This window comes from Glandiceps talaboti, chromosome 23 (genome assembly GCF_964340395.1).
Source record: "Glandiceps talaboti chromosome 23, keGlaTala1.1, whole genome shotgun sequence".
NCBI lineage: Eukaryota > Metazoa > Hemichordata > Enteropneusta > Spengelidae > Glandiceps > Glandiceps talaboti.
The window spans coordinates 5,888,271-5,903,232 of NC_135571.1; the positions used below are offsets into that span (position 1 = coordinate 5,888,271).

General features: G+C 35.1%; 1 protein-coding gene across 1 annotated transcript in view; it reads left to right on the top strand.

Moving 5' to 3' along the window:
- Window positions 1-14,962, top strand: part of LOC144452652 (acetyl-CoA carboxylase-like) — a 73,373-nt gene that overhangs the window by 40,667 nt on the left and 17,744 nt on the right. The window contains exons 28-36 of the mRNA XM_078143791.1: window positions 1,784-1,807; window positions 5,717-5,857; window positions 6,436-6,535; window positions 7,208-7,321; window positions 8,312-8,410; window positions 9,213-9,242; window positions 13,244-13,381; window positions 14,167-14,334; window positions 14,714-14,874. Coding sequence (XP_077999917.1) covers window positions 1,784-1,807; window positions 5,717-5,857; window positions 6,436-6,535; window positions 7,208-7,321; window positions 8,312-8,410; window positions 9,213-9,242; window positions 13,244-13,381; window positions 14,167-14,334; window positions 14,714-14,874 — 975 coding nt within the window. The remainder of the gene's footprint in view (window positions 1-1,783; window positions 1,808-5,716; window positions 5,858-6,435; window positions 6,536-7,207; window positions 7,322-8,311; window positions 8,411-9,212; window positions 9,243-13,243; window positions 13,382-14,166; window positions 14,335-14,713; window positions 14,875-14,962) is intronic.

Here is a 14,962-nt window from a genome sequence, read left to right on the forward strand (position 1 = left end):
CTCCACATGGAGGGTCTATGAGCTGTGAATGCACACCAGTAATGCTTTTAGTTAACAATGCTAGTGGTAGCGCCCTCTAGTGTTAAACTGGCTGTATTCTTTTCTTTATATTTACAAGCCTAGCTTTCTAAGCTTGCTTATAATATAGGAAACATGAAATTTTGACAGTACTTTTTACGCCAAAATACAAATGAAATAAATGATAATATTTTGAAAATCTATTTTAGACATACAACATTTAGGTGTCTGTAATCAGTGTTATCACATAAGTGCTCTGATCTTATTGGCTGTCTAAAGCTAGCATTTGCGTAACTCTGCTGCCAATCATTTACTTCTGACAATGTGATTGGATAATCAGATAAAACTGCCAACCAGGAAAACACTGTGTTACAGCAAAGAAAATACAAAACAAGGCAGGCCTACACTTGCAATCTTTGAATCTTTATTATCTGTTCTGTATTCTTAACTCAAACTCTGATTCTTGATAAGCATGCTGTGAGTACCATAGAACAATGTATTCTGACTAACGAATTACAACCAGTGACATGCAAGCCTTTACAAGCAGAACTTGTTACAAACACGGAAACTAAATATATAAATTGGATTTATAAACTTGGCACAGCATGTTGGAAGTATGAAGACTTGTATTATATTTCATGGTTTGATAAGAACAGTTTTATGGTCTCTTTACAGAATAGCCTACATTCACAATGAATTTCCAGTTATCCTGGCATTCATGTACACATAAAGAGGCCATAAAACTGTTCTTATCAAAAGATGAAATGTAACACAAGTCACTTTACTTCCAATATACCGTACTGTGGCAAGTGGTAGTTAATCCAAATCATACTGTAACCTGGAAATTTTAGCTAAAGACTCATTTTCACTTCTTTTGCTGGAAAATAATATCGCAAAAATAAGTAGTGACTAAAATGTCTTCTTGTACACGAACACAATGTACCAATCTGGTATTTTGTAAAAATAAGTAGTAGTGACTAAAATACCTTCTTGTACATGAACACAATGTACCAGTCTAATAATTAGTAAAAATTTAGTACCAGCGGAGACTGAAATCTCGCAAACATTTCCTAGTGGTAAAAATATCTAGGTTTACAGTATTTTTACTTTCTGTTTGTCACAAGTTCCACTTGTAAATGCTTGCCTGTTGCTGGTTGTAGCGAACTATACTCTTTTCCTCTTTCGTAAAATGTAAAATATGACAAAAAAGTTAGTTTTCAGTAAAAAAAAGTAGTATTAAATATTCAATTTTCTTATTCCTGTAATGAAATTTCTATAAGTACATACTCCTGTTAGAAAATAACCATTTTAGATTTAAATTCTATCGTCATAGTTTTTTTATATCTGTATATTTCAATTTACACAAATTGGAAGAATGTGTTCATCATTTCAAATTCAAAATGCATGGACAACCATAGTGCAAACCTAGTTGTGAATGTCATTTAGAAATGCCATTGCCATGACAACAAATGACAATTTACATACCTTAAAAAATGTGAACCAATCAAATGAGCTGTAGGCAAGATGGCCGCCACTTGGTTACTATAACAACAATGATAATTTACATATTATATTACTCAAAATGGCTATAGCAAGATGGCTGCTATTTTGTAACTATGACAACAGACAATACACAGGATTTCATTACCCAAACAAAATAGCTGCTAGCAATATGGCTGCCATTTTGTCACCATAGTAACCCATAATGTATACTAAGTGTCTCGTTCTGTCTCATCTCTTTCTCTGTTTCACTGTATTTTTACAGTCAAGCTACATTTCCAAGACTAAGGTATGGCAACAAATACATCTTAGTATTAACGTCACTTGTTATTTCACCTTCTTTTCTTTTCTTCTTTACTACTAATTATGCAAGGTTCACGACCGTTTGTCTGTTTGCAGTTCTATACACAGTTTTGATATGTTGAGTACTCATTGCATTTCCAACATTTCCTCGTTTAGGTGAAAAAAAATAACAAGACTATTTTCAGATATTTTAAATTTATACTAACTGTCAAATAATTCAGTTCAATTGTTGGAATAATGCCTCAATGAAAGTGGCACAAGCTGAGTATATGCATTTTTGGCGGGGGGGGGGGGGGAGTGGGGAGGGGTGTGTGTAGTGGGAGTGGGTATTTTTCCTACATATTAAATGTACCTGTACTGTTATACTTCCTGAAGTATATTTCCTAATGTACTATTGGCAGAACTCAAATTTGAAAATTGTGAGAAGTAATAATGTGATGACATAATTTAGTGTGTGTATGCCATGAAAATATCAAGAAATCCTCAGTAATACAAACAAATTCAGAAGATTGGTCAATTTACTGAAAATGTTGTCTTATGTGTAAGTATTTTAGTAAACCACCAAGAAATTTAAAAAAAAAAAAAAAAAAAAAAAGCAGATAAATTCAGCTTGTGCCAATTTCAAATCCTATTTGAAACTTTTGATTCAGAAGTATTTGTTATGACATCATGTCTTTCGGTAAGAATGGCTTGTTATCTGAGATCTGATTGGACAATCTAGAGTATAAGCCTCCGGACAGCCAATCTAAAGCCTTGAAACATAATGTCTGACATGGTAAAATTGACTTGAAAAACATGATAAAATGTTGTGACAACTCAAGGAAAGTCATTAATATGGTCGTGAACTTTGTCAACAAGTATCACTGTAGGCGCTCTGTCAATATTCCAAACTTATGTTTTCCATTTTATGTAGTTCCTTTAGTTGCCATAGTTACATTGCAAAACAAACAACTAATTATGCAAGTACTAATGCACCTTGAGATCAGTTTCTCATTGATATGCATTTCACCTTTTGGCATTGCATGTGCAAACATTTCTGATTTTGTTTTCAGCACTGTTAGAATACCAACAGCATTTTTCACATGCATGTTTCATAGAATATAACAAGTATTAGTCCATCCTCCAATGTTCATTAAAGCGACATTTTTTTTGAGAATGTTTTGTTAAGTATAATAACTTACTCCTAATGTCATACACTATGATGGTATTGAATCATTTGTGGGTAAATGTATCTGTGCAGGGCAATAAATCCATATTTTTGTTTCACTCCCCAAATGCAATCACAATTTCAACATGTTACTATACTACTTATGGATACAACCAGCCTCTAATTAATATGTACAGTGTCTAATTAGTGGTATTTTAACGAGTTTTAGTGAATATATTGTTGATTGTGTGATTGGTAAAATAGTACTAATGGAGCATTAAATAAACATGAATGTTCGGAACCCAAGTATTTTGGTTCATACGTCCAACTCCTTGTAAAATGTGGATAGGGATATACTCGTGTTCATGGTGTGATTAGATCCTATGTTTTTGTGAAGAAATAAAAGTGACTAGCACTGTACTTATCCCAAGTAATGCCATTTTTTTTCATTTCATGTACTATTGCTCCCAACCCCAGCCTCACCCCTGATAGAATTTCATTTAACATATGTGTCTTGGAAATAGTAAATCTTATATTATTTCTGTTATTTCATTCAAAAACGTTCGCACCCATTGTACCGTAAAATCACGGGTCATTGCATAAACTTTTGAAATAGAGGTTAAAATGATAACAAAATTCATTCATTTTAGAATCCAATATGGCTGCCTAGTACTATATTTCCCCTAATTTAGCAAAAATAAAACATCGTCAATTTCCAAGAAAACAAGATGGTGAACCCAACAATTTCTTTTATTATTTCAAAATGACCAGGAACGAACTTTCATATGGTAAAGTTTGGAAGGGTTTTAAAAACTTTGATTGAACTGGTGCATTCTGCCTTAAGTTCCCAGACTTAATATACTCAACTGTAAACAATAAAATCACTTGACACCCTTCTGTAGTAGTTTGAAATTGTGGCAGAGTATAACCATGAAGAACTAAATAGCCCGTAATGTGTAAAAATGTGTTACAAGTTTCGTGCCACTTACAAGTAACTTACATTCCTAAATCTCAATGTCATGGTAACGCATTAAACAGTAGAGTTTTAATTGTGATCTTTTGTAGAATTAGAAAATTTTGTGTTTCTGTTATTTCATAATTCTTTTTTTTTTCAAATCAGATTTCATCTTGTATTGAAAGTTGTGCCTTGTGTCTATTCTGTTTTTATTTTGTTGTTTGTTACATCTCTTCCTTGATTTCTTTTATCTGTCAAGACTGGATATCCTCATACCAGTGGATAGGTCTGTTTTCACTCTGCACGGCATGCATGAATTGAAAAAAAAAAAACCTGCTAAGCATGAATTCTTTGCAAACCATACATGAATTTTAAAAAAAAAACTGCTTATAGCATGAGATGCTTGCTTTAAAACAATGTATTTTAAACGCAGCAGCAAAATCTCCAATGCTTTTTCATTTTTCATTAACTTTACAAAGTTGATTTAACGTTGGTATAAAGACTGTATTCCTTTAAACAGGAAATCTACAGCGCACTGTAGATTAGTGTTCACCCACTCTGTTTGATAAGATTACGCAGAAACCAGTAAGGAACCGCATATGCTAACTTCAAGATATCGAGATTGAAATTTCTTGTTACATTTAATCTGAATAAAATAGACAATTTAAACGTATTGCAACGAGATGCAGACACCTGGGTGCCAATGTTTTGTCATCAGCATTTGATGTCTGCATGATGGCAAGTTAGTTCATTTCACTGCCATTATTGGTTTCTGCGTCGTTGTATCAAACAGAGAGGTAACGCTAACCTGCAATATGCTGTATCTTGTTTAGAAATAGCAAGATATTATTGAGGTTTGAGTTTAATAAAACTCACATTCTGTTAACTTCATTTATTAATGTACATGTAATGGTTGAGGTGCAACCATATAAGACCATCCTGTTCACCCCTATTTTCAAACATATACATATACTGTGACCTCACAGGCTATAGTCTTGGGTGATTCCATATTATTCATAGGGATGACCAGGGAGCTTGGTAAACCATTTGTATTATGAAAGATGCATGAGGGCTTCGGGTAGAAATATATTTTTAAAACCTCTTCACAGAGAAGTGGAAGTATGGATGATATTACTAAGGGATACAAATTGCATGATATACCTGGTTGTTGAAACGGGAAACACTAAGCTAAGAAATCCTTTTAATATCGGTACTCTAAGGAGAGTTCAAGGGTTGTTCCATAATGCATGTTGTGATATTTATGTTGGGATGAGGGACTGTAAGACTGATAAAATGATGGTTTTATAACTGCATGTAACATGAGTCAACTTGGTGGTCTTGTTCTTCTTACTTAAAAAAAAAATTCTTGAGTGTTAAGTATAACATAAAAAGTAATGAGATTTGATATCAATGTAATAAACAAAGGAATACAATCATGTACATACATACATACATACATACATACATACATATGTACGTACATACATACATACATACATGCATACATACATACATGCATGCATGCATGCATGCATGCATACATACATACATACATACATACATACATCCCCATTCTTTATTTACCCAATCAACGTCCGCCAAGAGAAATTCCATATTGATTTCTTGATAATTCAGTTGATAAACTATTTTCTAATTTGCCTCTTAACCCCTAAACCTCAATACCTCCCACCTCCCACACTCTCTAACTTGAAAGCCAGAAGAACAAATCTGTCAGAGAATATTTCACATCTTGATCATCTGTGCACGTTTTTATTATGTCTCAATACCTGTAGGATGATACAGTCCAAACGTCCTGATGCTCCACCACGTGTTGCAAGTCTAAGTGAAGATATGGTAGACATGGAACACCAACCACCACCCTGTCAAAGAATGGGAGTCATGTGTACATTCAACTCTATAGATGAATTTCACAGGTTATAATTTACATTATTACATATCTACCAGTGATTTCTTGCATCACTACATGCATACTTGTGATATTTGCACTACAGTGTATTGCAGAGAAAATATTATCGCATACCGACATTAAAATTATATGCAAATGATATGCAAATGCAGGCATGATCATTCCTTACACACAGAATTATGTAATCGCACATTGATTTTTATGTAAATATTCTGTTTCAGATAGACTTAATAACAAACATGAGTTCCTGTGTTAGTACTCGGGGGTATCAATACACTCATGGTTGCAGTTTTTTCTGCTGCACTTGCACTCACAAAACTCATGAAAATATGACCACAGAGAACACTGCAACTGATTCAAATGATGTTTCCATGCCACTACATGGGATGGGGTATGTGATAAAATCTTTACGACTCGGATATGGGTATTGTGGACCCCGGTAGTACAGATACAACCTCAGTCCGCAAACCATATCAGGCCATAAAGAATACTCTTAACCAACTATTGCATATTGTCCTGGCGCTAAGATAGTAATTTTCATGATTGGGATAAAATTTAATTTTTTTTTTAAATTTGTCTTTTCAGTCGATTTGATGAGATCCTTGCATTATTCAGTAGAAGTCCACCTGACAGTCCACACTTAATGGAGAGTAGCAGTAGAGAGAAATTGTATGATCCGACACAGGTCAGTAAATTCTGGCAAAAAACGCTTTCATCTCATGTACGTCCTTGGAAAAGAGATCTTTGAACCTATGAACAGTTTAACAAGAGACATCACCTGTACCTCACTTGAAAAATATGTTGCACAGTTTCAATAATACTTCTGAATCATATAACTAGAATTGGAAGTAGATACTGCCCTCTAGTGTCATAAGTAGTAATAATATACTCATATCCTTGATTCTGAAAGATATTACAAAGCATAAATGATTGGTGATAACCCTTGAAAAGATGTCAACTAACATGAGAGTAAATGTTGTAAGTGAACACTGCCCTCTGGTGTCATAAGTAGTCATAATATACTTTTATATTCTCGATTCTGAAAGATATCACAAAGAAAACTCATAAATGATTGATGATGATAACCCTTGAAAAGACGTCAACATTCATTAGAGTAAATCTTGTAAGGGAATACTGCCCTCTAGTGTCAGAAGTAGTCATTATGATTATTTTGTCATGATAATTAATCAGTTTTTTGTCAGTATGTTTAATTCTTGCCCCTACAACAAGAATATTGAAATAGACCTTTTCAATGACTACTGCCCTCTTGTGACAGCTAATGACCATGAGACTGAGTCATATCTCCGTTTGATATTTCTTCTACCTTCTTTAACCTTTGAACATGTATCCCTTACAGATTGACCAGATATGTGCAGATGAACCAATTCATATAATCAATGTTGCGATGGCCCTAGAGAAGGGAAATGATGCCGAGTTTTCTGAGCAGTTCCTGAAGTTTTCCCAGTCAAAGGTCAGTGTACAGAGGCAAATATTAGTCTATTTGCAGTGGAAGCTGTTGAGTCATTTCAGGTCAAAGGTCAAAATACAAATTCAGTATCATACAAGTCAACAGTGATTCTTTAGGTCAAAGTTCAGTATATATATATTAGATTGGGTCAAAGAACATTCTTTTATGTCAAAGATCAATATACTTTTTCATGAGATTGGGTCACAGGACATTGAAGTTAAAGGTCAGAATACACATTCAGTACATTGGGTCACAGGACATTGAGGTAAAAGGTCAAAATACACATTCAGTTCATTGGGTCACAGGACATTGAGGTAAAAGGTCAGAATACACATTCAGTTCATTGGGTCACAGGACATTGAAGTTAAAGGTCAGAATACACATTCAGTACATTGGGTCACAGGACATTGAGGTAAAAGGTCAGAATACACATTCAGTACATTGGGTCACAGGACATTGAAGTTAAAGGTCAGAATACACATTCAGTACATTGGGTCAAAAGATATTCTTTTAGGTTAAAGGTCAGCAGTTATTATTGAGGTGAAAGGTCAGTATATATTATGTAGATTGGTTCAAAGGTCAGTGTGCATATTCAGTATGTGGGGTCATGAGTCGTACAACAATAGCCCTTTTATCAATGTGGATAAACAGGAATTGTTTATATGTTACCTTCATTTTACATTTAGTTTTAAACACTCTATGGTATAAACCATTCAGATTGCCAGGGTCTGTTGTTCTTACACTTCTCTTTGTGAAGTTGCATTCACTGCTCTTACATCATTTGGACGCTTACATTATTTGCGTGTACTGTTTTTCAGCTTTACCGAAAGTAATCACATACATTACAAGATGTTTGCGATTACTTTCGGCAAAGCTGAAGAACAGTGTACTCAATGACGTAAGTGTCCAAATCAGATGTGTACGCATACATCAGAATTTTTTCACGAATTACAGCAGTTTTCCCATTTACAATATCTGTATTTGTGTTTACAGAAAGAAGTACTTTTCCAACACGGTATCCGGAGAGTTACATTTATCGTATTGCAGAGGAGAGAATTTCCTAAATATTTCACCTACAGAGCAAGGCTTGATGTAAGTAAACCTACCTATTATAGAATAGAATAACCCTCATTTCAATAATTAGACTGTACCATTGTCATGATCATAGGGTGCAACAAGTATTAATGTAAGTTGATATACCCATTATAGAATGGAATAACCCTCATTTCAATAATTAGACTGTACCATTGTCATGATTATAGGGTGCCACAAGTATTAATGTAAGTTGATATACCCATTATAGAATGGAATAACCATTATTTCAATATTATTGGACTATACCATTTTCATGATTATAGGGTGACACAAAATTTAATGTTAGTAAATATACACTTAATAGAATGGAATAACTATCATTTCAGTTGTTAGACTACACACACTTTCATAATTATAATGTAAGTGACCATCCCTATTAAAAATGGAATAACCTACATTTCATTAGTTAGACCATACCATTGTGATGAGTATAGTGTGCCACAAGAATTAATGTAAGACCCACCCATCATAGAATGGAATAGCCATTATTTCAATAGTTAGGCTGCACCATTTTCATGATCATAGCGTTCTAAAATATGTAAAGTAAACTTGCCTACTATGGAATGGAATAACCACAATTTCATTTGTTAAACTGCACCCACTTTCATGATTAATGTAAGTGAACCTCCCTATTATGGAATAGAATAACCACATAATTTCATTAGTTAGACTATACCATTATTATAATTAAAGGGTGGCACAAGACTTAATGTTAAAGTAAACCTACCTCTTAAAGAATGGAATAACCTAATTCAAATGTTAGAATCTGACCATACCACTTTCAAATTACTAATTATAGGATACCACCACAAGAGCTAATCAAGGGCATGTAAGTGAACTTACCTATTATAAAATGGAATAACCAAAATTCAAATCTGTAGATTATACCATTTCATGATTATAGGGTTCTTCAATACGTAATGTAAGTAAACCTACCTCAGTAGTAGCCTAGAATCCAAGTGAATGGAGATTTTGAATTTTGATTGAAAACAAACATCATTAATTTTACCAAGTGTTTAATTTTCCTCTCCTTTTCTCACCCCAGTCACTATAGTACATTCTTTATAGTTTTATTTCACCACTACAAGTTAATGTTTTGTGTGGTTGTTTTCATAGAGAAAGAAGGAGGAAATCCCCTTTCTCCAAACTGATACAACAGAACATCCTGTTGGTGTCCAGGTACACTCAATGGTGTTTGCGATAGGCCTTTCCTGTGCAGAAATCATGTCATGTATAAATAGACCTTTCCTGTTTACTATGCCATCTAGTGACAAACCTTTCCTGTTAACTATGCCATCTAGTGACAAACCTTTCCTGTTTACTATGCCATCTAGTGATAGACCTTTCCTGTTTACTATGCCATCTAATGATAGACCTTTCCTGTTTACTATGCCACCTAGTGATAGACCTTCCCTGTTTACTATGCCATCTAGTGACAGACCTTTCCTGTTAACTATGCCATCTAGTGACAAACCTTTCCTGTTTACCATGCCACCTAGTGATAGACCTTTCCTGTTTACTATGCCAACTAGTGATAGACCTTTCCTGTTTACTATGCCAACTAGTGATAGACCTTTCCTGTTTACTATGCCATCTAGTGATAGACCTTTCCTGTTTACTATGCCACCTAGTGATAGACCTTTCCTGTTTACTATGCCACCTAGTGATAGACTTTTTTCTGTTTACTATGCCAACTAGTGATAGACCTTTCCTGTTTACTATGCCATCTAATGATAGACCTTTCCTGTTTACTATGCCATCTAGGGGTTGGCCTTTTCTACTTACAAATCATTCCATCTAATAGGCCTTTCATATTACTTTGTCATCAATCGATAGCCCTTGCCTGTTTAATGTTAGCTACTGCCATTCTGTTTACAATACACGCAAGTAATATACCATTCCTGTTTACAAAACATTTCCATCATAACTTTATTCATAAGTCGTGTCCACCATTCACCTTTAGAGTGTATGCTTTGTTGAAAAGGTCTATCAGTTTAGATTTTTGTTGACTCTTAAAATTATTCAATTACACCATGTCCTCATTTCACCACTAGAGGGTGCAATTTGTTGAAAAGGTCTGTCAGTTTAATTTCTTGTAGACTCAACATTCATCCCTTTACACCATATCCTTGTTTCACCACTAGAGGGTGCACTTTTTTGCAAGGCCTATCAGCACAACTTCTAGTAAATTACTTCCCAACTGTCTCATTACATTCTTATTTCACCTCTAGAGGGTGTGTCTTGTTGAAAAGGTCTATCAGTTTTTGTAGAATTCATCCAAACTGTCTGATTACAAAAAAAAATGCCTTTTAGGTTACTTTGGAGTGATATTATTTGAGTTTTATTTTTATTTCCGCGTAGTTGCTGTTTGTTGAAAACTTGATTGTGTGCTTGCTGTATATGTGCATACATGATTATTCAGATTTATTAGGTTTGTGAGTTTGACCTACTTTCCAGCTTTCTACTTTCCTTTCGCTTTTAGTAAATACAAAAGATTAAAACTTTTATTTGCCAACTAAAACTTCAGAACAATGCCCTATTTTCAATGTATTAACTATTAATACATGCATGTCAGTTTTGGTTTATTGCATGTGTTTGATGAATGAATGATTTGCTTGACTGATTTTGTTTGAGTTGCATGTTTCATGTACAATTATTTCAATATGGCTGCCTTTTCATCTCTAAACTGTCTATCCATTGATAGGTTAGCCATAACATACCTCTTTATTTTTGTTTTGCTTGTCTTAACTTGCATCATTATTCCCTCCCCTACACTTTCCACTTGCCCCTCACCCCCTCAAACAATACATTGGAAAACGTTCTATTCCTACCTGTCCATAGTAATCTCAGTTGCGTGTTTGTATCAAATGTTATCACTCGCCCTGTTCACACTCACAAGACAAAACTGGATTTGTAAATATGTGTGTGATAGATTTATGCAAAATAATGAGTTACACTAAAAGACATATAGGAGATAAAATTAGATTTATGAGTACTAGAATTTTAACCAATATACACAACATAGCTAGCTTGATATGCTGAGAGCTTTTGACTGCAAACTGTCAGCCTTGTTTATTTATGATAGAGGGCGCTGTTGACAAGCTGAGAGCTTTCGACTAAACTATCAGTCTTGTTTACTCATGATAGAGGGCGCTGTTTATGATCATGTTGCAAGCTGACATGATCATGGAGAATGCTTAGAATAGATTTCATTGTTTAGTTTATTTTAGTAAATCAGCAAAATTGATACAAATAACAGATGCACAGATTAAAAACTGGTACAAATTGTTGAATTACTTGGATAACCCACCAGGTCAAAGACTTGTTTCCAGTCGGGTCCATGAAAAAGCAGGTAAAAGTATGTAACCTGGCTAAAACATTTATAAGAGAAAATGATACGTGCCAATTAGGTGAAAGGGTTAGGTGCAGATAAGTGTTAGTCACCGATCACTCTTGCTGCTTTTGCTGCTCGAGGCACACTTCATGTGCCTTACAAAGGGACGAATATCACTAAGTCTGGCAGCGAGATGAGACGAGACGAGACGAGGTGAAGATAGACTTTAAACTAACAATATACTTAGTTTTAGATAGAATTCATTGCATTACAATACATACTATTTTGATGTGTTGCTTTAAGTTTAACATACACAGACTGATACATATGTCAACATTTTATAAACAAACAAATAGCCATGTCAAATGTTACCATGGCAATGCTGATCATGATCATGAGCAGTTCATTATTGGGTGTTATGTGGTTATCACAACATTACTGCTAGAGGGCGCTGTTTATCATAATTTTAGCAACCGCTTGAGGGCGCTGTTGATTGTTTTGCAATTTAACAATCGTTAAGGGATCATGTTTTCCATGATATAACTATTGCATTTCCATGATTACCTACTAATTTGGACGGATCTGTCCATCCTTGAGATGTGAGTGTCTACTTGCCATGTCTGAGATCTTTCTGTCAAAAAGTTTTGTGTTTCATCAAAGATTTCTAAGTTACAGTATACATCATCAATTTAATGCTTTTTTTGCTGTCTGCGTGCGGGTAGGTTTGTCGGTAGAATTAGGAAACCATTTTGCTCAAAATGATAGTGAAAGGCCATATTTTATACTAACGTAAATGGAAAGACCGTCCAAATATCTTCTGAATAACTACACATATCTCTAAAAAGTTGTTTAAAAGAATCAAACTTTGGATTTTGACATTTATATTCCAGCAATCTAGTAGATTCAGGTACAAACTGAAAATAAATCAACTGCAAAGTGAATTCTGCATGACATATGCTAGCATTGTGTGTTTTTCTGTGTTTGTTTTTCTTCTCTGTCTGCCTGGTACGTTTTGTGCTAAATTCTCGCTACCTGCAATACAATTCTACACATCGCTGTGGAGTCAAATGGAACAAAGTCGCGCGACAACGCGTTCTAATGTCGACAACTACACTTCCGGTCGACTATGCTAATACACAGGAATGTTTCTTTCCCATTTTCAGTTGTAGACATCTCTTGTAATTTTGCTCTGGAAAGATACTGTACATATTTAAATTTCCCACCACCATAATTATATGAGCTTAAAACTTGCGTTTGTCTTATTTGTTACAAATTAAACTGTTTGGAAGAAACATTCACGTGTATTGACATAGGCGACCAGAAGTGTAGGTGTCGACAAATGCAAGCGCGGTCGCGCGGTTCCATTTGACTCCTTAGCGATGCATAGAATTGTATTGTAGATAGTGAGAATTCAAGGGCAGCAAACAAAGTATTTTAATGAATGCAGTCTTCTTCTGATAATACTTTTGACGTTTTCTGTCTTGTTTTGTTTACAGTTCAGTGAGGATAATATTTATCGTCATCTGGAGCCAGCTCTGGCATTTCAACTTGAAATCAATCGTATGAGGAATTTCGATCTCCGGGCTATTCATGTGCAGAATCACAGAATGCACCTGTATATAGGTTCTGCAAAGGTGGGTGATACATCTTACTATGTTTTTCCTCAGGTTTTGGAACCCCTGGTAACAGAAAGGGTGAATCTGGTAAAACTGGTGTAGCTTGCCATACTTTGCCACCATTGTATGGGTAGGAACCCTGGTAAACTGACAGTGGTACACAGGTAGATTTTACCTACTTACCACCCTTACAAAAACACTGGTAGGCAACCCTAGTAAAATGACTGGGGAACTCAGGTAGATTTTACCTACTTACCACCCTCAACAAAAACACTGGTAGGGAACTCTAGTAAAATGACTGGGGGAACTCAGGTAGATTTTACCTACTTACCACCCTCAACAAAAACACTGGTAGGGAACCCTAGTAAAATGACAGGGGAACTCAGGTAGATTTTACCTACTTACCACCCTCAACGAAAACACTGGTATGAAACCCTAGTAAAATGACAGGGGAACTCAGGTAGATTTTACCTACTTACCACCCTCAACGAAAACACTGGTCGGCAACCCTGGTGAAATGACTGAGAAATGCAGGTATATTTTACCTACTTGCCACCCTCAACAAAAAACACTGGTAGGAAACTGTGGTGGTGTGACTGAGGAACTCGGTTAGAGTTTATTGCTATAACAAAAACACTGAAACTTGTTATGATACATGCGATTTGATTGGTTAACATTCAGTGTTTTATTTTGCTACATGTACTCTGAGTCAACCAGTAATGTACTTAGCTTTACATCAGTTGCTATCCATACTAACTGTGAATCGTTTTCTCTGACATTTTGAATGACCTTTCACCTTTCAGGTCGAGAAAGGTCAAGAGGTGACAGACTACAGGTTCTTTGTACGTGCCATCATCCGTCACTCTGACCTGGTTACTAAGGAAGCCTCATTTGAATATATGCAGAATGAAGGAGAGAGAATGTTGTTAGAGGCACTGGATGAGTTAGAGGTTGCATTCTCACATCCACTGGTAAGTTAGTATTGTCAATACATCATATTCCAGGTATGAGAAAGACAAAATATTTAATGATGAGTGCCAAAATGATATACACTTCAGTGTAAAACAGCTCTCATGAATATTCAGTGTTCAACCATTGAATACATTATTTATGCTAACTCCCATGATGCAATAGCCCATAGCAAAGATACCCTATAAATTCACATGATCAACTTGATGTTTCTCTGAAATCGCAAGTAGTTGTAGGTGATGTAAAATCATGAAATGACTCTCCAGAACCCATAGTTTATGAAAATGTCTCTATTTCCTGTAGTGGTGTTCCCCTTGAAGATATTCAAAATTGAAGTCCCCTACCATATTAAAGTAAGCCTTTGATTTCTCCACATATTAGGCCAAGCGTACAGACTGCAATCATATTTTCTTGAACTTTGTACCCACCGTTATCATGGACCCTGCTAAGATTGTAGAGAACATACGGTCTATGGTATTGAGGTACGGTGCTAGACTATGGAAACTGAGGGTTCTACAAGCTGAACTCAAACTGACTGTCAGGTATGGAACATTGGCAAATATATTAGAGGCTGTTATTTGCTGATGAAGTCATTATGTCAAAGTATAACCATGTATCAGCCAATTAGAT